Source organism: Zosterops lateralis (genome assembly GCF_965231275.1).
Source record: "Zosterops lateralis genome assembly, chromosome: 4".
Classification (NCBI taxonomy): Eukaryota; Metazoa; Chordata; class Aves; order Passeriformes; family Zosteropidae; genus Zosterops; species Zosterops lateralis.
This window is the reverse complement of record NC_139765.1, coordinates 349779-369367: the sequence shown is the minus strand read 5'-3', so window position 1 is coordinate 369367 and position 19589 is coordinate 349779. Positions and strand designations below refer to the sequence as shown.

Below are 19589 nucleotides of genomic sequence, written 5' to 3'. Positions count from 1 at the left end.
TGTCCTCCACGAGTAGGGTCAGAGGCAATGCAGAGCCAGCACATGCTCTTCACTGTGCAGTCTTTCAGGGCTTTGGAGACAGCCCCTGAAAGGCAGAGAGTGGAGCCTGTCCTCTCTGATGTTGATGCCAGGTCTCACAAGGGAAGAATCATCCTGTATTTCTTTGGGTATGGGACCAATCCACTCAACCATCCTGTGGGGTAGGTGAAGCCAAGAGCATTGAAAATAGCATGCTTGGAAAGTTTAATCCCGGAAACAGCCCCAAGTAAATGGAGATGTTTTCCCTTACTGCCTCCAGAACTGGCCTCAGTGGTTTATCCTGAGGATCCCACTCAGTCCAGGGTTGATTCTCCTTATGCATCTCTCCAGCATCATTTGTCCCCAGGGCAATCCAGCATGCTATAATGTGATCTGATTCACTGGCTTCTAGCACCCATGGAGGATTTTCTAGAGACAGCATCACAAACTCTCTAGAGTGTGCAGGCAGGTAAACCTACTTCTTCCCCACACTGTGGCATTGAGGACTTTTGACAGTTCCTGTGTTTCCCACTGAGGGGCTGAGAAATGCACCTCTGGTGAGTCCAGACATAGCCAAGCATGTGTTGGATATGTCCCACGTTCCCTCCCACATGCCACTCTGGTTTGACCACATGGGTGCATGAAAAGGCCAATAGGAATTTGGCAGGGCACATTAGCAGACACAGCAAAAGACAAAAGAGTGATAGCATTAAACACAACCATTAAGAAAAGAGAAAAGCTAAGCTGAAGTGTCATGAAAAAAAAGGTGTAACTGGAATGCCTGCTGCTGGTCATGAGAAGCTCTGGAAAAGGGCATCTGCATCAGGGCTGAGATGGATACAAAGAAAGCTGCCAGGACAAAGCCACAGAGGGATTGCTCACTTCTACTGAGCACCCAGACACTATAAAGATTCCAGCAGTGCCTCCCCTTGCTGACAGAGCTCTGTCCCAGGAGCTGTGTTTGTATTCTCAGCATATGTCTTAGGCATGGAGGGGGCTTTGTGACCTCAGAGTGTTTCTTCTTCACCCATACTCTGCTCCACCTATCTTATGGTGTTGGTGAGACTTGAGCTTGGCTACAGAAGATTTAATGTAATGCTCCATGGAGATTCATTCTGCATATTTGTAGGATGACATTGAGGGATGCCCCTATCCCACTGAAGTGGTGAAGCCCTAGAACAGTGGAAGTACGTGGTAGACAGCCTGGGCCATGCTGTGGGGTCTGCAAGGGGAGAGTTCCTGCTCTGCACATCAAGAGGACATGGAGTTACTCCCTGACTGCTGTAGCTGATGTTTACAAACTCTGGGCCTTCACCCTGCCTGCCTGTGGCTGCTTTCTCATCTTGCTTTCTTGTTAGGGCCACAGTTCAAGGTCTGGAGAGGTGCATGTTGTAAGGGATTAGGGGAGAAAGTTCTTCTGCCATGATGCACCTCCCTTCCCTACGTCCCACCACCCACGCACGAGCTGGGTGACACTTTGGTGGGGGGAGCTGGTGGAAGGGGTGGGACAGGAGGAGGAGAGAGGGTAGTCTCTGCCTTAACTCTTGCTGTATCTCTTTGGCACTCAGTGGATTCCCTGCCTGGACTCCAGTGGGACGGGAAAGGATAGGACGGGAGGGGCTTGCCTGAGGGAGACCCACGCTGGGTTCAGGTGAGTTGGGTGTTTGCTTGTTGAGCAGATCTGGCTGGATGCGTGTGCCACCCTGGGAGTGCCGTGACTCCGGTCCTCCCGCAGCCAGCTGCTGCACGCCTGCTGTGCTCTGGAGAGCGGGCCAGCAAATCTGCAAGGGCAAAACCTTCACAGCATTAAAGAACAAGATGGAAATAAGGAGCAAATAATCAATTTGGATCAACCCAGGGAAGAGGCTTTTCTTTCAATGGCTCCTTTGGAAAAGGAAAAGGACAGGCTGAGATGCTGCACAGGGGGTGCCAGGAAGCTGAGAGCAAAGAGATGCCTGAAGGATGGGTAATTGATACTGAAGGTTGTGACAGCAGAGAGAAAGGGAGAGAGTGATAGATAAGTACTCAGACAGCAGAAAGATTGAGAAGAGAGACAACAGTGAGCGAGACAGGGACAGGGATGAAGGGCAGAGATGACTGGTTGATAATAAGTACAGAAGCCAAGGCACTAGAAGTGGAGTAGGCTGCAGTCATTTCAGCTACTGCCAGCATGAATCCTCTCTTCCTGTGCTGCCCTGCAGAGGTGCTGACACCAGTACATTGACTTGGAGACTCTAGTTTTAAAAGATGTGCCTGGGAGTGCACTTCTTGTTCTTCTTGCCCCTGAGGTTTCATCAAATTTGTTCCCGTGGGGTGAGGCAGGGAGACAGAACAGTTTCTGCATGTGCTAAACTCTTGGAATTTGTGGGCATATTTGTGACCAAATGCAGGCAGAACACATGAGGGTTTCATAACACCTGATCTGTGTCTTCTTAAATCAACAGTGCTTTTAAAGTAATCACTACTAATCAGGGCTTTCATCTCATGCCAGTGGAAATGCCATTGCCCTAGTTTTTCTTCTTTGACAGCTGCTGATACGAGAGGCTGAACCTTGGACCTGACCTTTGTAGCTCAGCAGCAGCCCAATTTTTCTGGATTCATGGTTGCAGATGTGGTCATTGCAGAGGGCAGGCTAAAGAGCCCTGTGCCTTTTCTCTACCTGACTGTGCTCCTGGGCAGAGCTAGAGGAAAGTTTTGGTGCCCCAGGCTGGAGAGCAGGTACCTGGCCCCTTGGAGGGGGCAGGTGAGGTGCAGCCCAGCACATTAAAATGTGGTATTATAGCAGGAACTGCTGGCAAACACTTAAGGCACTGCTGGAGTCGTGGTCTCTGTGTGCCTCTGCCTGTGCTGATTTCACCTGGTGTGACTCGTCCTGAGCACCAACTGGGGCTGGCTGAGCCTGCCCAGACTGTGACAGGGGGTGCTGGCCTTGTGCAGGGCTGAGCAGGGAGCACACTGTGGGGACAGTCACTGCAGGGAGCCCCTGTGGCCCTGCTCTGCTGCTCCTTGCTGGCCACAAACGTGTCTGTGCTGAGGGGCCGGGCTGTGCCACACACACTGCTGGCTCCCCTCCTCCTCCCTGCTGGGAAGCATAAGGCACTGTTATGCCTCAACCTTGCCCGGCTTTTGGGACAGTCTTGCTTGAGTGCTCTTTCCTCGGGTTCCCTGTTTCTCATCACTGACAGCAAGTGCCCCCAGGCTGTGCTTTTGGGAGGTCAGGCAAGGTGTGCCTACCTGGAGGAGTTTAGATACAAGTGCCTGGAGCAGTGTGATGCCAAATTTCCTGTGCTGCTCTTTCACCTCTGAAGCATTGGCTGCAGTGCTGGCTCCTCTGCTCTCCTGCTCCAGCAGCTTTGCTTCCCACTCTTCCCTCAGCTCTGGCCCAGCCCCAGGGCTGGCAGCAGGTGGCCAAGCAGGGCTGGGGGCTGGCAGCCTCTGTCTCTTCATCTGACCTGCTCAGGGCTGCTGGTTGGTGTATTGGTCCGTGAAGTTGCTACCCCAGAGTGATGGCAGCCCTGTAGGCATCCTGCAGGCTCTGTCCTATCCCTGTGGAGCACTCTGGGCTGCACCACAGGTTGCTGCCCCACTGTGCAGGGACCTGTTTGCTGAGTGGGTGCTGGAGCAGCATGGCTTTCACCCTCTGTGCCATTCACCTGCTCTGCTCCTCCAGCCAGTGACAGGAGCCGTGCTGGCCACACGCTTTGGCTGCACACCAGGACCTATGAGCCAGCCTGATGCAGCCCCTGGACTTTGGCCAGGCAGCCTCAGCCATTGGGGAGGTGTCCCTAGGGGCTCCAGTGGGGCCTGGCTAGATCTTTGTCTGTACCAGACCTTTTGCTGGTGCTCTGCACAAGGAATGGATCCTGCTGTGGGTGCCCCTCCTGCTGTGTTGTACTGGATACAGCCAGCCTATGGGCTGAGTGGAGGCCTTGAGATTATCTGGTTGGATGCAAAGGCTGGTTTCTAGTCATATTTAGACACCATTTATGGACTTCATCAGCTAGTCTTGGTTTTTTTCTAGGCTAGAGAAAGAAACCACCTCTGTGTCTCTGTGGCCCAGAGCAGGGATGGTGATCCATGGGCAGCAACAGAGACTGATCTGGCCCTGGGAAAAACATCCTATGTTTAGCAAGAGATTTGCAACTGATCCTCAGGAAGGTCCAGCCATTGTTAGGGCTTCAGAGAGTCTCCTGTCCAGCAGCAGAAAATAGAAGACAGAACAGGACCCATTTGGCACCCTCCTGCATCAGGGGTGTGTGCTCTGAAGGGTGATGCTCTCTAATCTGCAGATGTCTGTGCCATCAGTGGACTCACTCATAAGGAACACACTGAGTTCCTTATCTCACTCTTTCTGGTGTCAATAAGTAGCAAACTCACTGACTGCACAAGCATTGCTTTTATTTCACACTGGAGAAAACACAGGTAGGATCTGATTCTTGTAACAGCCTCCTGTGCCTCATGAACCTTGCTGAACAGATGCTTTGAGAATACCCTGCAGCCCACAGAACCTGGAAGTTAATTAGAAAGTATAAAGAAGCCAACTAACTTTCAATTACTTGAAATGAAAGGCATTTCAATTTTGACTCCAGTCCTAGAGTTGATCAGCTTTTCTCTTTCTACATCTTTCCTTGCCTTTCTCTGCTATGCAGCTGGAGTGAGCCATTCTCCAGCAGCATTCCCGTTTGGAAGCAGCTGTCTCTGCTGGTGTAGCTGCTCTTAGATTGGCTGGAAAGCTTTTGCTTCCACTGCTAATATTTTCACATCCATCTTGCAGAGATGACCAATTCCAGGAGCAGCCCCCATGCACTAATTTAGGCGGGTTGGTTCCTTAAGCTGTACCTTGGCACTGTTGTTCCTCGCTGAGCCCTGATTCTGTCTGTGCTCCCACAGCCGCCCCCGCCTCCTGCCATCAAAATGCAGTGCAGGATTTCAGCTGCCGACTAACTGCTGGCTCTGATTGCACAACCAGGGAATTTTCTGTGTCCTCCTGCTCCTCCTTTTGTGACACAGCCCAATCTTCTTGCTTCCTGATTCCTCCCTCTCCATCTTAAATTGCAGTTTATTTGCTTGGTTGCTGTTTATTTCAAAATGAAACCAGAAATATAATGCAGTGCAGCTGCCTGCGTTGTCACCTGTGATTCTGCATTCTGCAGTTCAGGCAGCACCTTCGAGTGTCCAGGGGAGCTTTAACACTCTGCATCCTCTCAGAAATGTTATCAGCGGCTTTATCGAGACCTTTCTGTCTGCTGTTCCTTCTGTTTCACTATTCCCTCTGGAGATTGTCCTCATCTCATTTGCCTTATGATAAAACAGCAAAAGCGGTCAAATGGAGGATGTTAACTTCCCAGCAGTAGGAACTCCTGTCTGACAGCAGTCGGGAACAGGCAATAAGTTTGCAGGAAGAAAAGCTTTAGGAGAATCACTGTTGGCTTCTTCTTCTGGTGCCAAAACTCCAGGTGGCTTCTCTCTCCTCTTTCTTGTCTTGCTCTTGTTCCTTGCCTCACCTGAGCAACTTTGAAAAAGCCCTTTCTTACCCTGAAAGAGGCTGAGGATAGCACCATATTTTGCTTCAAATGATGCTTTCTTTCTCCTCTTTTTCTTACTACTGCCTCTCCCCTTCAGTGGCATCTTGTTTCCAAACAAAGCTGAAAAATGCTTTCTCCTGCATACCTGCACTGTGTGTTCAACACATCCTAGGCAACTGCTGAATGACCACAGTGCTTCAGAGAAGTCCGTGGTTTTCCTTGCTCTTTGTGGCCATACTTGAAGGATCCCATGGTGGTAGGTGTGGCACAAACACAGTCCAAAGCTTGTGACCAAGGGGAGACTGTGTTTGCCTCATTTGAGTGTTCAAGAATGGAACTTGTTGCTCTGTGTCTGTGGCTGCCTGCATGCTGCCTGCTCTCCTTCCAGATCCTGCAGGAATCCAGGTGTATATTCTTGTTTTCCCAGCAATAAATCTTTTTTGGGAAAAGTGTGGCTATCTTTATGCCCCAAGCCCAGTACCACATACTGTACCATTTCCAATGGAGCTCACTACTCTCTGAGGGAAGATAGCAGACTACAGGTCATTTCTGTTAAGGGCAAAAAAACCCATCTCCTCCAAGTGCTGAGGGCTGAAAATATGGCAGAGCACCTCTAAAAGAGATTAGTGGGATCAGAGGGAGCTGAGGAGGGAAGGTGGTGGTGGTGGTTGAGAGGGTCCAGGGGAGGGGTAGACTGGATTGCATCAAGATGGCATTTTAGCTGTTGGGAAAACCTTATGGCAGAGGTACAAAAGAGGCTGGGATGAAGTAGTCATAAGATCTTTCTCCAAACTTCGCAGAAAAATGTGCAGGCAAGCAGTGAGGGGCACAGTCTTTACTCCAAACTCATATATTAAGGAGGGGGCAACCAAAGGAAGAGGAAAATGTTTGACTGTTGGGAAGGATGTAACCCAGTAGGTGGCTGTGACTGCTGGGGGAGAACCAAATTGTTCCTAGCTGGAAACAAGAAGTTATTTGAGTCCCATTCTGGCCTAAGAACATATAGAGCAGGGGCACAGTAGGATTAACTGTTCAGGAAGAGAGCCAGGAGGTGTATGAATAGGCTTTCTCATAGAAACAGCAGGCAAAGCAGAGAGGGAAGTAGTGGGGATGTGTAATGTACATGGCTTTGTCTGGGAAAGGAGACATTGTTGTTCATGCCATGAAGGCCCAAACTTTGGGCACCAGATTAATCCACCATCTGTTCCCACTGGAAAAGGCTTGGTTTCATAGCTGGGGTGCTTTCTCCCTTTTTAAAACAGGAAAATGAAGGCAGAAGTGCTGTGTCTCCCCTGCTGTTCTGTGTTTCCCCCCAGCTGTGTTCCTCATTGCACCATCCCAACTTCTATCCTTCATTTTGCCCTTTTCAGGAGTCAGAGGACAGATAAAAAATCTCTCCTGAGGTGGAGACTGGTGACAAGGTTGGGGCTTTGGGCTGGCACTCATACATTCCCTTCCCAGGGCTAGGTGAGAGGAGGTTACTCTCTGATTGTGACCTTCCTCTGCACTCATGTGTGGCCTAGCAAAAATGAAATGAAAACCCAAATATTAGTAGAAATAGGCTGACTCTTGGGTCCACCTTACATTAAAAGTATAAAAACAAATTAGCTAATCTTCTCCTGCCAGCTTCCTGGGACATCCTCAACAAACCCAGTCTTAAACATCACCGTATTTGATAACGTGCCCTGGACTGCAACAAATTGGAATGTGCCAAGGGCTGTGACAGATCAAACACATTTCATTAAGTACATGTTACTTTTTCTCTCACATTTGACAGTGTGTGGAGCTCTGCTCCTCTCAGAGATGAGGAGGCTGTGCTGCAGCATCAGAATAAACTGATTAGCCAGCTGGCAGGCCTTACTGCAGGCAGGCAGTGGGGAGAAGGGCCTTGCCTGGGCTTTAGAAGCTGAGAAATGGCTGAAGGAGGACCTGATGATTCCACCTCACAATCCAGCCCAGCAGAAGGGCGAGGTGGAGGGGGCAAATCTGGGACTGGCAGGACTGCTGAGCTGCTGGGGAGCTGCAGAGCTGCAGCTGCAAGCCAGCTTTTATTGTGGGTGTGTGCCTTGATTCCTGGGTTCCACCACCTTCTTTAAATGTGGGGTTAGAGGTTTATGGGAGTCTGTTAGAGGGCTGATTCACCTTCACACTCTCATGTAAATCCACAGGTGTTGTAGCTCTTGGTGGTTTGGATCAGTGCAAGCCATACCAGTAAATAGGTGTTTTCCAGCATATGGACCATGAAGGGCAAGGGCTGGAGATAAAACAGAGGCTGTTTTCTCAGTGCCCTCATGCATATGCATTTGACACCAAAACTGGTGGTGCCCACTGCAGTACTGCCCATCTATAGGCTCTTACTGACAATAGTTCTAAAAACCTCTCGAATTTAACAGGGACCAGGATCTTTCTGCCATGTTTTTGAAGAGGAACCTATATTAGCCTGGAGGATGATCTTCACCAGCCCCTGACTGCTCTCCTCTATACTTTATGTCCCCCTGATATTGTTGCAGCCCCTCTTACACTGGCTGATGTCTTGCATGAGTCTTCCATTCAGTGTCCATGGAAATCTGTGGCTGATACAGCAAAGCAAATAGGATGAGCCCTTCAGGAAAGCAGATGGGGGAACAAAGCCTGTTGTTGCCTAGGGCATTTAGAGAGCAATTGGTGTATTACACTGGGAGATCTGATTTCCTTTCTTTACTTGAATAACAGGCAGGAAACATGCCTGTGTCAAAGAAGTACTTGTTGTGCTGTGAACATTCATTAGAAGTTGTCTTTTCACACACAAGCATCTTTCTTTGCCCCAGGGCCTGATATACCCAGAGGGTTAGCATTTAGGAAATAATTTCCTTTACAGAAGTAAATGAGACACTGATCATGATGCTGTCTTGTGTGGATAAGTGCAAGCATGGCCCACCATCTCCTGTTCCCACTTCCTTCTCCTTGCCTCCTTGAAAACTACACCAAAACAAGTGCCATAGTGTTCCTTGGCTGCTGGGACAGTTACATGTCAGGGTCTACACTTGCTCATATTTCCAGTTAGGTCAGGTTCCCCGGTAGTCCCTACTCACCATGAGATGGCTCATTCCTGGTGTTTGCCTAGAGGGACATGACTGGAGAGACACCAGGCACAGGGAGGGAAGGAATATTTTGCCATCATGGTCCTGGTGCACCATCCTGGTACAAGTGGTCAATAGAAGATTTGGTTGTCCTGTAAGGTAAAGGACATCTAAAGTGATGATGTCCTGCTCACCACTGAGCTGCTGTCTGGGAGAGGTGCTTGGCCTGAGCTGCCTCCAGAGCCAAAGGAGAGAGCAAGTTTAAATGGTCCAGAGCAGATCCAGGGGCAGTGGAAATGCTGACTGTTGTAGTGATGCTGATTGCTGACTCTGTTGCTCCCTGAAGATGGGGATGTTCCTTTAGATGGCACAGAAGGAATGAGAGATGTGCTATTAAAAAACTTATCGAACCACCAGCAAGATGAATTTGCAAGTTGCTACAAAGGAGCAAAACCCTGATTTCTTTGCAGTCCCAGGTGGTGGGAATGGAAGCAGAGATGCTGCTGCTTTGCTGTGACTTGTTTCCAGTTTGTCTTCCAAATCTCAGCAAGGGAATGTGTATCCCTGGGAACACATCTTACTGTGGTGTCTGGTCCCCTTTCTCCTCTTCCCACAAGCGTGTCCTGCAGCAGCTCCGTACATCCCATGTTCTCCTCTCTTCTGTCCCACAGAGCCATGACAAGAGCCATATCCAAGGCAGGAGAACACAATGGGGCCACCACATCTCCTGAAGAGATAAAAATGGAGGAGATGGAAGAGAGAGGCCAGTGGAGGAACAAAATGGAGTTTGTGCTGTCTGTGGCTGGGGAGATCATTGGCCTGGGGAACGTGTGGAGGTTCCCATACCTCTGCTACAAGAACGGTGGTGGTGAGTTCACAGCACACGTGAGTTGTTCTAGATCTGCGGGTATGATGAGAGATATGTACATGCCTGGACACATTCCTCCTGTGCCTCGTGTGCTCTAAGGCACTCCCTTATTCTCTCCTTCAACAAGTTGGTTCCTGCCAAAACCAGGAGGTATAAAAACTCAGGAGTGAATCCAGCTCCCCAGTGGAAACTCTTTCTTAAAACAGCATTCTAAATCTGGGCTCCTAAAAACGGAACCCTAGTAACAAATTAAGGCTCCTGGGCATCTCAAGAAATTATTGGTCTTTGCAAAATATCAGGTGCTGTGAGTGGTCAGAAAGCTAACATCAACCTCCTCCTACATATTTCCCTTTTCCTACTCCTGGTGTCAAATCCGTCTTTTTCAGGCCCTTGTTACAGAGGAGGAAAGGCTTAGATGGTGCTGGTATCCTTTGCTGGTATCCTAGCTGAGGCCTGATATGGCCTAGAAGATTTCTTCCTCTTCCCCTGGAGCAATTCTCACAGAGATCAAACCATTGCTAGGGAAATTAATCCCAAAAAAAGGCTCATTCACCTTCCCTTTTGTTTCTTTGCATGGCTCTCCTTTTTTCTTGCAGCAACATTGCCAAAAGACCTTTACATGGTTAAAAGTTAAAATTTCTCCTAACAATAAAATGAAATGTAAGGGAATAATTGACTGTCACTGACTTTTCCCAATGAATAAAAATCTAACTTTATATAAAAGAAAAGGAGGAATAACAAATTACATGTCAAATACAGCAACAACTTCTCTTTTATTCTTGTTCTCTAAAATCACCTTGAAATAATGGTCTGGGACTTGCTCCCCCCCACCTCACTTTGAGCTTCCTTTGTCTGCAGACCATGCCCCAGAGGCCTTTCTTATCCAAGGTCCTATGACCTTTCACCAACAGCTGAGTAGTTCCACTGTAATTTTTCCCATGGCCTCCAAATTCCTGTCCTCTGCGCTGTTGCTGGAGTTTATCCAAATTAAACAAGAGACAATAAAATATGTCCTCAAAACTAAAGAGGGGCAGGGTAATAAATGGTTAATGGAGATGGAGTTGGGTTTTTCTTGAACCTGGGATGATTTTTAGGAGATTCCTCCAGTCTCCTTCTCCAATATTTTGATGGGAGGCACCAAGAGCAAGTCAGATGGGCACAGGGTAGGAAACACTGGAGGTGCATCTGATTAAACAGCCTGTTCTGCAGTGATGCTTTCAGAGAGGAGTCGTGGGCTTTTCGTGGAAAATTTCTCCCTGAGCTCAGATGGTATCTTTGCATAGTTTATGCCTGTGGTACCCGCTTAGCAGTCCTAGCAATTTGTATGCTAATTAGCGTGAGTGAAAAGGCCACTTTTGTTCACTTTAAGTATCTATTGAATGACATTTGTCTTTTTAATTGAAGTGCTCTGGAATATCTAGGGCTGTGATTCAGAGGGCAATGAGGCTGGCTTGGGAAAGGTTAGGATGGGAGAGTCCTTCCCTCACAGCTCGCAGGTTTCTTTGCAGAAAGTAGTACACCACTGCTATAGAAGGTACTTTTCTCTCTCCAGTGCTCTAGGAAACCAGAAGACTGATGTAGGACAAGGCAGTGTCTTTTCCATTGCACTTAAAGATATTCTCACCATTGGAAAAGTTCTTGAAATTGCAAAACAGGCATTTTCCACCTATAAATGCTGCATCCCTGTCCCACCCTTACCTCCCAAACCCTTGAGACTGCTGTCCTGTCACCTTTCTCCACCTCTGGATGTACTGAAATGGTTATACAGCTGTGAAGACAGATGCCATAGAAACAATAGTGCTTATTTTCTGTAAAGTGACCAACTGCAACCTTGTCTACTGCTGTCAAATTTGATCTAATTGCTCAGCATCCTAAACTTAGCTATTGACTCATAAGGAAAGAGAGTCTGTTTTTGGGGCCCCACTCAAAGCTGTGTCCTTCAGTGGAGCAGGGGATTGAGGAGGGGATCAGAGCTGGAGTGTCAGCTGGGAACTGCTGTGGGACAGTTATGAGAGAGAAGACAATGGAGGTGCAAGAAAACCATCATTGCTCTGGGACCAAAATGGGCCAACCTCTGGGACAAATTGTATCAGATGAGAGGGTCTGGAGTGTGCTGAAAGGCTCATCTGTGTGCAGGATAATAAAGCTGTCTTGCAGATTTGGCATAGATGTCTTTCAGCACTGAAAGGAGCAGCTGGCTCTAGTTCAGGGTCTGCTTGTCTCATTCCCTACCCCACAAACCTGGACTGACCCTGAGAACCAGCCTCCTTCCTTCCCTCTGGCCCCACGTCTCCTGCAGCTACACACAGCTGTGTTTAGGGGAAATTTGGATGTTCTTTGTTATTGTGACATTATTGGCTTAAAAACAAGGGCAAGTGTTCCTAGTTGCTCATTGTCACTGGAAGGAATGTCAGTGTGGATGCCTGTGCTGGCAGGGGAGGAGAGAGCCTGGGGGGACAGTGCCTGGGAAAGGCACTCGAATCTTGCAAGCAGCTGAGGTGCTCTCCAGGCACTGGCAGGAGAGGTGTTCATGACCAAAAGTTTATTGTGTGGAGTGGCAAGGCTGCCACAGTTGTCTCAGCGAGGAAGGCAGTCACCTCATCTTGTTTGGAGGGGAGCAGAAGTGTGAAAATCTACACTAAGGATGTGGAGAAAGAGAGTGAGGTGACAGAAGGAAGGTCAGCTGTGAAAATGAGATCTCAGGAGCAGTTTTGAGCAGAGCAGTGAATGTATTTGGTGTTTTGGTTTGGCAGCTGAACTGAAAAGGTGCAAAAAAGTTTCAGACAGCTGAACAGAGTACTAAAACATTTTTTCAGGGCATTAAACTTGTTGGTATTATTTTTGTTTGTCTTTTCTTATGCTTAGTTTTGCTGGTCATTGTTTCTGGGAAAAAGCCTTGCTCTTTCTCTCCTTCCTCTTCCATTTTTACAAGGGTTAATCTGAGGGCCATTTCAGGCTGATTTCTCTTCAGACATTTCTCTACATTTTAGCAAAAAATGAATTTTGAAGGTAGAAGTTAAACTTCCTAATTTTGAAAATGCTGGAAAGATATTCTTCCCCTATTTCCACTCTTCTGGTATTCTTCCATTCTTTGGAGAGCAATCTACTTTCCAAATTTGATGTGAAATATGTCTCAAGTAAATTCATATCCTGGCAAATTTATTACTTACCAAGAAATGTCACCAGCCTCCAGGTTTGTATCCTCTGGGCAAGTGGGAGTTTTGCTGTGACTCTCATGAAAGGCAGAACAAATGTGGTTATGTGAAACAAGGACTTATTTTGTTCACCCCATTCCTTCTGAAAGCTGGAATGAGGTCAGGAGCATGAAGCAGGGAGAACTTCTTCAGCACTATCTTTTTTTAGCTCCTTGCCTGGCTACTCCTTACCTCTAGGTTTTGGCCCATGCCAAATGCAGAAGTGCTGCAGTAACACAAGACAGACCACCCTTGTATTATTTTTTTCTGAGAAATTATGGTGCTGGGGACCTTGTTTGCTTTAGCAGAGGTTGTACAGTTAGTCCAGAGAAATATTTATGTTTATGTAGCTGATTCCAGCTCTGGACCCAGGTACCTGGCAAGAGGTTTTAAGGATAAGCTTTTGAAGAGGTTTCTGAGGCAGCATTTTACCCCTCTCTGCAGGAGCCTTCCTCATCCCTTACCTCATCTTCCTCTTCACCTGTGGGATCCCCCTGTTCTTCCTGGAGACGGCGCTGGGGCAGTACACCAGCCAGGGAGGGGTGACGGCCTGGAGGAAGATCTGTCCCCTCTTTGAAGGTCAGTCAAGTTTCAGTATTTACTGGCAACACTTTCTAACAATCATTGACTCACATCCTTTTTTTGAAATGTTATTATTTTTTTTTTCTTTCTCCTTTATTCTCCCTCTCTTCCTCTCTCTCCCAGGCTTGTTATTCCTCCTGCTGCCTGCTGTGTGTGCAAGGGCAGTTCCCTGACCCCTCTTTATGTGAGTGAGGGTGTGTGGTGCTGGCTGGGGGCTGTGCTGGTCCAGCTGAACCACAATCTCTGCTTTGAGGAGCTCGGGGCCTGGGAGAGAGGAGAAGCAGGTCACTGACAACCAGTTTTAAATAAATGAATTGGGCCTTTCTGGTCTTCCGAGGTCTCAGTGAGCAACAGGCACAAGCAGGACCCAAGGAAAAGCTGAGCGTGGTGTATATCAGCTGTAAGAATGTTTTTTGCCTGACTCTTTCCAGAAGTAAGAAACTCAGCTGCATTTCTTTTCTTCAAAGGCTAGAGGTGTATTTTTCTGAAGAAGAGGCACTATGGTGCTGTGGCATGGCAGCCATCAGAAAATTTGTTTCAAATCAGCGTAAGGTTTTCTGGCTGTTTGAGCACAGACCTGTCTAGAGTTCCCAACAGTGTTTCCTCTCTGTGTGCACAGTCACAAAATCCTTCCTCTTTCCCTTGAGGAGATCTTGCACTATTCTCTGGAGAGCCATGTTGGTGGTCTTGTATCCTTCTTACCACAGCACGACCTGTGTCTTTGTTTGGGGTTAACCCTCGGGTGTTGGGAGTTGGTTGCCAGTCCCATCCTCACCTGCTTTGCTTTCCTTCCCAGGAATTGGATATGCCTCCCAAGTCATTGTGGGATATCTGAATATCTACTACATCATCATCCTGTCCTGGGCACTCTTCTACCTGTTCAGCTCCTTCACTTCAGTGCTACCATGGGCCAGCTGCAATAACCCCTGGAACTCAGGTGCACCTTCCCTTGGTCATCTTCTAGCTTCTTTCCAATTCCCAGAAATTGTTTGGGTTTTGTTGAAAATATTTTTGTTGTTTGTTTGGATAAGAAGCTCTCATGAGCTGCTATGTGATGTCACCAAAAATTGGCATTTTCTGGCAAGCAGGAGATGTGGATGGTAGAGTTTCCAAGCCTCATGTGGCAGGAGCTTTTTATTAGCTCTGGTGCAACAGTTTGTCTTACAGTTCCCTTACTCTACCACATTCCTGTGGAGTTACTGGGACAGTTGCTGCCAATGAACAGTTTCCTCTGTGCATCAGCTTTTGGGTTAACCAGGTCAAGCCTGCACTGTAGGATTTTGCCAGTTCAGGTCTCTCAATGAAGGAACCAGTATCACAAAACTCCAAGGGCACTTCTTGTCTGGTTAATCACATCCATGCAGCCTCCATACCATTATATTCACCGTGGGTCTCATTGCTCCATGCTCACAGTTCACTTAACTCTGCCCTGCAGAGAAGACCTGGCTTTGGCTTTACTCAAGGCACTTGTGCTGAGCCTGGGAAGATGGGGTGGATGTGAGGTAATCCTCATGAATGTTTTTGTCAGGACTTTTTAAACATGTTGAACAGGTTGTTTTTCATGGCAGCAGCTTGGTTCCCTCCCTTCCTCTCTTTCGTCAGATGATTAATTTCTGCAATTAGTTAAATTTCTCTGCCCTGTGGGCCTTTCACTCCCAGCTCCCTCTGCCCTTTCATTCCAGCAGAAGTAACCAGCCTTTTAAAGAGCTGATCCAATTCCTTCAGCTCCTCCATAATGGGTTTGTTTGTAAGGAAAGCCACATATGTTCTCTTAATAGAGAGAAGCTTTCCAGGGACAGCTGGTTTCCTTGGTTTTCCAGGGGATTGTCTTTTGCTAACAAAATGCAAGATGAGGTGCATTGGATGTGTGGCATCTCCTCTGGTTTTGCTTATTTCACACTTTGTAATAGGGTTGGGGATGGCAAAGGAGAGCATGAAGGCTTCTGTGGTGTGTTCATGTGTGGGCAGGAAATGGTGCATGATGTGGAAAAAGAATGGGATTTTCTATCCTGATTACTCGTAGTCTCTACCCCTCAGTAATCTATGTTTTGCAGCCATCTGTTTTCAATTTGGCAGGGAACTGTTCTCTCCTTCCCCCCTTCCCTTCCTGAAGCCCCTCTGGTGACTGCTGGATTGGGATTCATACCTGGGGAGAGCCAGATTTTAATGTGATGTTTATTGAGATGCTCTATAGCACAAGATGAAGGATCTGTGTGCTGCCAGAGTGAGGGTTAGCATCCAGCTGGGAGGGAACATCCCTCATGGAGGAGCCCCAGAGAATGTCTCACCTCATCAGCTTCCTTTTCTTTTGGTAGATCTGTGTGTGGACATTCTGAATAGATCCGGCCTGGACAACAGGACCTTGCCTGCGAACGCCACCTCCTCAATGATTGAGTTTTGGGAGTATGTGACTGCTTTCCCTCTGCTCAGGCTCCCTCTCATCCAAAGGCTCCAGCTGCAGGAGTCCCTGGGTGGGGGCCGGTGTGTCTGTAGGAGCGAGGTGCCATCAGATCCAACAAGGGGAGCACAAGGAGCTGCCAGGGAGATGGGCACAGAGTCCAGGCTGTGAGGACTGGCACACCCCAAAGGCAGCTCGTGGTGAGCCTGCCCAGGGGGGCTCATGTGCACCCCGAGGGTGTGTTCCCTTCCTGGCATTGAGGGGCCTGGGGGAGTGTGGCCATCCAGAGAGGCTCCAAAAGCAGGAGAGGGCTTGCTGCAAGCAGGGGAACAAGTGCTGGGTGTTGCAGTTTGGCAGGGAAGCATGAGAGGCCAGAGCAGAATGGGCAGTCCTCCACAGTGAAGCACAAAGAGGGAAAACTGCCTTTTACCTTCTTTTCACCCAGCCCAGTGATCCACCAGGCTGCTCAGGACCATCCCTTGAGAGCAGGCATCTGAGATGCATGCATGAGATGCTAGAGAAGAATTTGAGGAAGGAGAATTTTGAGGAATTTGGGGCTAGAGGCACTAAAACATAGTCTGAGTGAGGGGTCTTGCAGCAGGCCAGACAATGTCCCAGATAGGGTCATCAATGCAGCCTGGAGAGGCTGAAATGGCTGCTGGTGCCATCCTACCGTTCCACATGCTACTGAGGAGAGTCTTATAAAGAAGAGGGGTGTCAAGGGCACAGCTACAGCAGCTGGGTTTGGGTTTTTTCCCCATTTCTGTCTCCTAACGTACCTTTGAAAGAGTTGACTGTCCTGTGTCTGTTGCAGACACCACAGGGCACATAGAAGATGATGTGTGCCCATGGTTACAAAAAGAGTCTGCACAGTGCTGCCCCTCTCTCCTGCCCTGCTCCTTTCACATGCTGATTTTGTGTAGTGTGGGTGTGGTGGGCGTGGCACCGTTTGGAGAGTGGGTTTGGGTCAGCTACAGGACATGGTGGAGCAGAGATGAGTAGAGAGGGGAGCCTTAAGCAGAGCTGGGATGATTTGCAGCACTGGGAGATGTGTTGTAGATAGGCTGCTAAGTCTTTAATGAGGTAATATGGGAAAGATCTGTATGGGTGAGTGGGGTGTGGAGTGTTAATGCTTCTCTCCCTGTCCCTGGCCACTGGCAGGAAGCGAGTCCTGGGGCTCACGGATGGTATTGACAAACTGGGCACTGTGCGCTGGGAGCTGGCTCTGTGTCTCCTGCTGGCCTGGATCATCTGCTACTTCTGCATCTGGAAAGGGGTCAAGTCCACGGGAAAAGTAGGAATGGAGATCATCCTCTGAGTCCACAAGCCTCCTTGTACCCATCTGATATGTCTTCCCCAATCTCTTTTCCTTCTTCATGAAGTTGAGGCAGGAGACACAGCACCAAAGTGAAACCTGAAACCTGTTGAGTCTGTACTGATACACACCAGTTGTTTAAACCCTAAGGGGAAGAATAAATGAGTAGGTCCATCAGGGAGGGGAGAATGAGGAAAGAATTGGGAACTGAGGGGAGTTTTGAATCACATTTTCACTTGCAGATACTCACAGTGGCTGATGGATTCTTCCCAAGTGCCCTTGGGAATCATCCACTCACCATTGTGTTGTCCTGCTGTGGCTTGAGGGTGTTTCAAACAAAATCCTCTGCAGTGGCAGGCTTCCCATCCCCAGCAATAATTAAACACTTGAGCAAAACAGACAAGCTGCTGCCTGTAACCAGCTCAGAGAATAGATAATGAATCTCTCCTGCTTCTTTATCCTGCAGAACACTTGGGGTGGGAGAAGTGCCCTTGTTCTCTCCTTTGTGCTCTTTCTGAATCTACAGGTTTTGGGTCGGTTGGTCACTTTCTGCATTTTGCTAATGAGGCTGGAGCCAATGCTTCCTCCTGATGTTTATCCTCTAGAGCAGATGGACTGGTTTTCCTTTTGGAGTGTCTGATGCCTTGGGCTGTGTATTGGGGACACTGCCATGGCCTTGACTTGCTCAGAACCTCTTTCTTTCCTAGAGCTGCAATGAGATGGGTGGATCATTAACATGATTGATGATTAATGATTAGTCTTGTGGGTGTCCAGGGGATGTCCCAATAGCAAAGGGAGGGAACCAATTTCTGCAATAGATTTCTTCCTTCAAATCACTGTCTGTGCTCTTCACAAGTGTTCCTTTTCATACTTGACACCTGTGTTTCAGTGTTAAATCCCATCTGCTAATTTAAAACTGCACTGGACACCATTGCAACAGAACGAGATAACAGCTTGCTCCCCTGACTAGATTTTTGCCAGGTTTTGCTGATGACTGGTTCTTGCTGGTGCTGACTTGTTGTCCACCATTTCTGAAGGAAGGACAGACAGACTCCACCTTTATGGGGAGAGGGGATGGATGAGCTGCATTTTAAACCTTGAATCTCTGATGCTCCCTAATTTGAGTACCACAGTGCCATCTTCACAAGAGACTGGGTCTGACAGGCTGTGTGATCTGCCTGGAAGAATAGTTTAGTCACCCAAGGTTCTCTTTAGCTCTCAGCCTTCTCCACTGAGTTTCTCCTTTGCCTGGCGCTTCCCCTGTGTGCAAAACTGACCTGTACAAGGAGAAAGCTAAAGTAGTTCAGTCAGGCTGGTTTAGCTGACTTGGTTTGGCCAAACCAGACCAGAAAGTGAGAGAAAACAGTGATTACATGTAGTAAATGGAATGGTCTTCCTGAGAGTACAGAAGATTTTTTCCATCACAGTTTTTAGGGTACAGGGCTGTTGGCTATTTACCAGCCAGGTGTTATGGATGGTGCAACAATAAGAGAGGGGGTTCTGTCCCCAAATATACTGCAGGTCAAACAGGCCAGCTGTCTCTTCTGCAGGCACTAACTTTGAGTATTACAGGGGCACTGTCAAAGAATTCAACTGCTTCCCTCTTTTTCTTTGCTGAGAACATACTAAGACAAGCACTAGAAAAGACCCAAGAATTCTGAGTAGGTGCGTAAATTCGTTCAACAGCTCCAGATTAAACAGGAGCTTGTGCTTGCCTGAGAGGCTCTAATCAGATAACCATGCCAGATCCTTATGTTTCTGTTTCTGTGATTTAAGGAATCCAAATTTAAAGAAACCATAGTGACCTCAGGACAATAATTTCAAATAACTCCATAAAGACTCATTTTCTTTTAAAAGCCTATTTCTTTTATTCATTTTGCCCTATGTTTCTCTTCCTTATGCATTCAGCTGTTGTGCATAAGTGTTCCTTAAAAGTGATTTCTGAAAGTAGATTTTAATACTTGTGCCCAGAGGAGTGCCATTCTAATTCAATCAGGGAACAGCAAAAGTACAATGTACTGTGACTTATTTGACCTACTATCACTAAGCAGAAAAAAAAAAAAGTCATTTCAGGCCCATCACTATGAATCCATGGAGTAAACAAGCCTCCACATTACTTGGATGAATTTTAATAATGAATAAATGTTAGGAAGTTGCAACTTGCTCACAAATATATTGCAAATAGAAAAAAAAAAGTTATATTAGAAAAATGGTTTAGAGGTTATTAGTTCTACTGTAATATTTATTTATATCAAACACAAAAAGAAGTAAAAATAGGTATTACAAAAATAATGGTCTACATCTTCTTTAAAGGCTTTGAGTTGCCCCCAGTTTTTTACCTGTGAGCTCAGAGGCATTGAAGGGATGAGAGTGACTCATGAGCACTTCTGGAAATGAGACCCCTCATAGGTGTCTCAAATTGGACAGCAAAAGTTAGTGTTTAATTTGGAAAGCTCTTGCTGTGCATAGAACCATTTTAATACCTCATTAAAACTCAGTGACAGAAAGACATCCGGGTTTCTTCTGCAGCTCTAGAAAGATGAAGGGAACAGCTGGAGAGCAGAGAAATTACACTGACTGGGAAGAGAAAACAAAGCAGAGCAACCAGTGGCAGAGTCTTGGATGAAGAA

General features: G+C 47.5%; 1 protein-coding gene across 1 annotated transcript in view; it reads left to right on the top strand.

The window, feature by feature from the left end:
• The first annotated feature begins 1622 nt into the window (after positions 1-1622).
• LOC310908692 (sodium- and chloride-dependent betaine transporter-like) overlaps positions 1623-19589 on the top strand; it is a 35423-nt gene continuing 17456 nt past the window's right edge. Inside the window, exons 1-6 of the mRNA XM_083860019.1 lie at positions 1623-1669; positions 9274-9470; positions 13109-13243; positions 14043-14183; positions 15562-15649; positions 16806-16938. Of these exons, the coding sequence (XP_083716145.1) occupies positions 9278-9470; positions 13109-13243; positions 14043-14183; positions 15562-15649; positions 16806-16938 (690 nt within the window). The 5' untranslated portion in view covers positions 1623-1669; positions 9274-9277. The remainder of the gene's footprint in view (positions 1670-9273; positions 9471-13108; positions 13244-14042; positions 14184-15561; positions 15650-16805; positions 16939-19589) is intronic.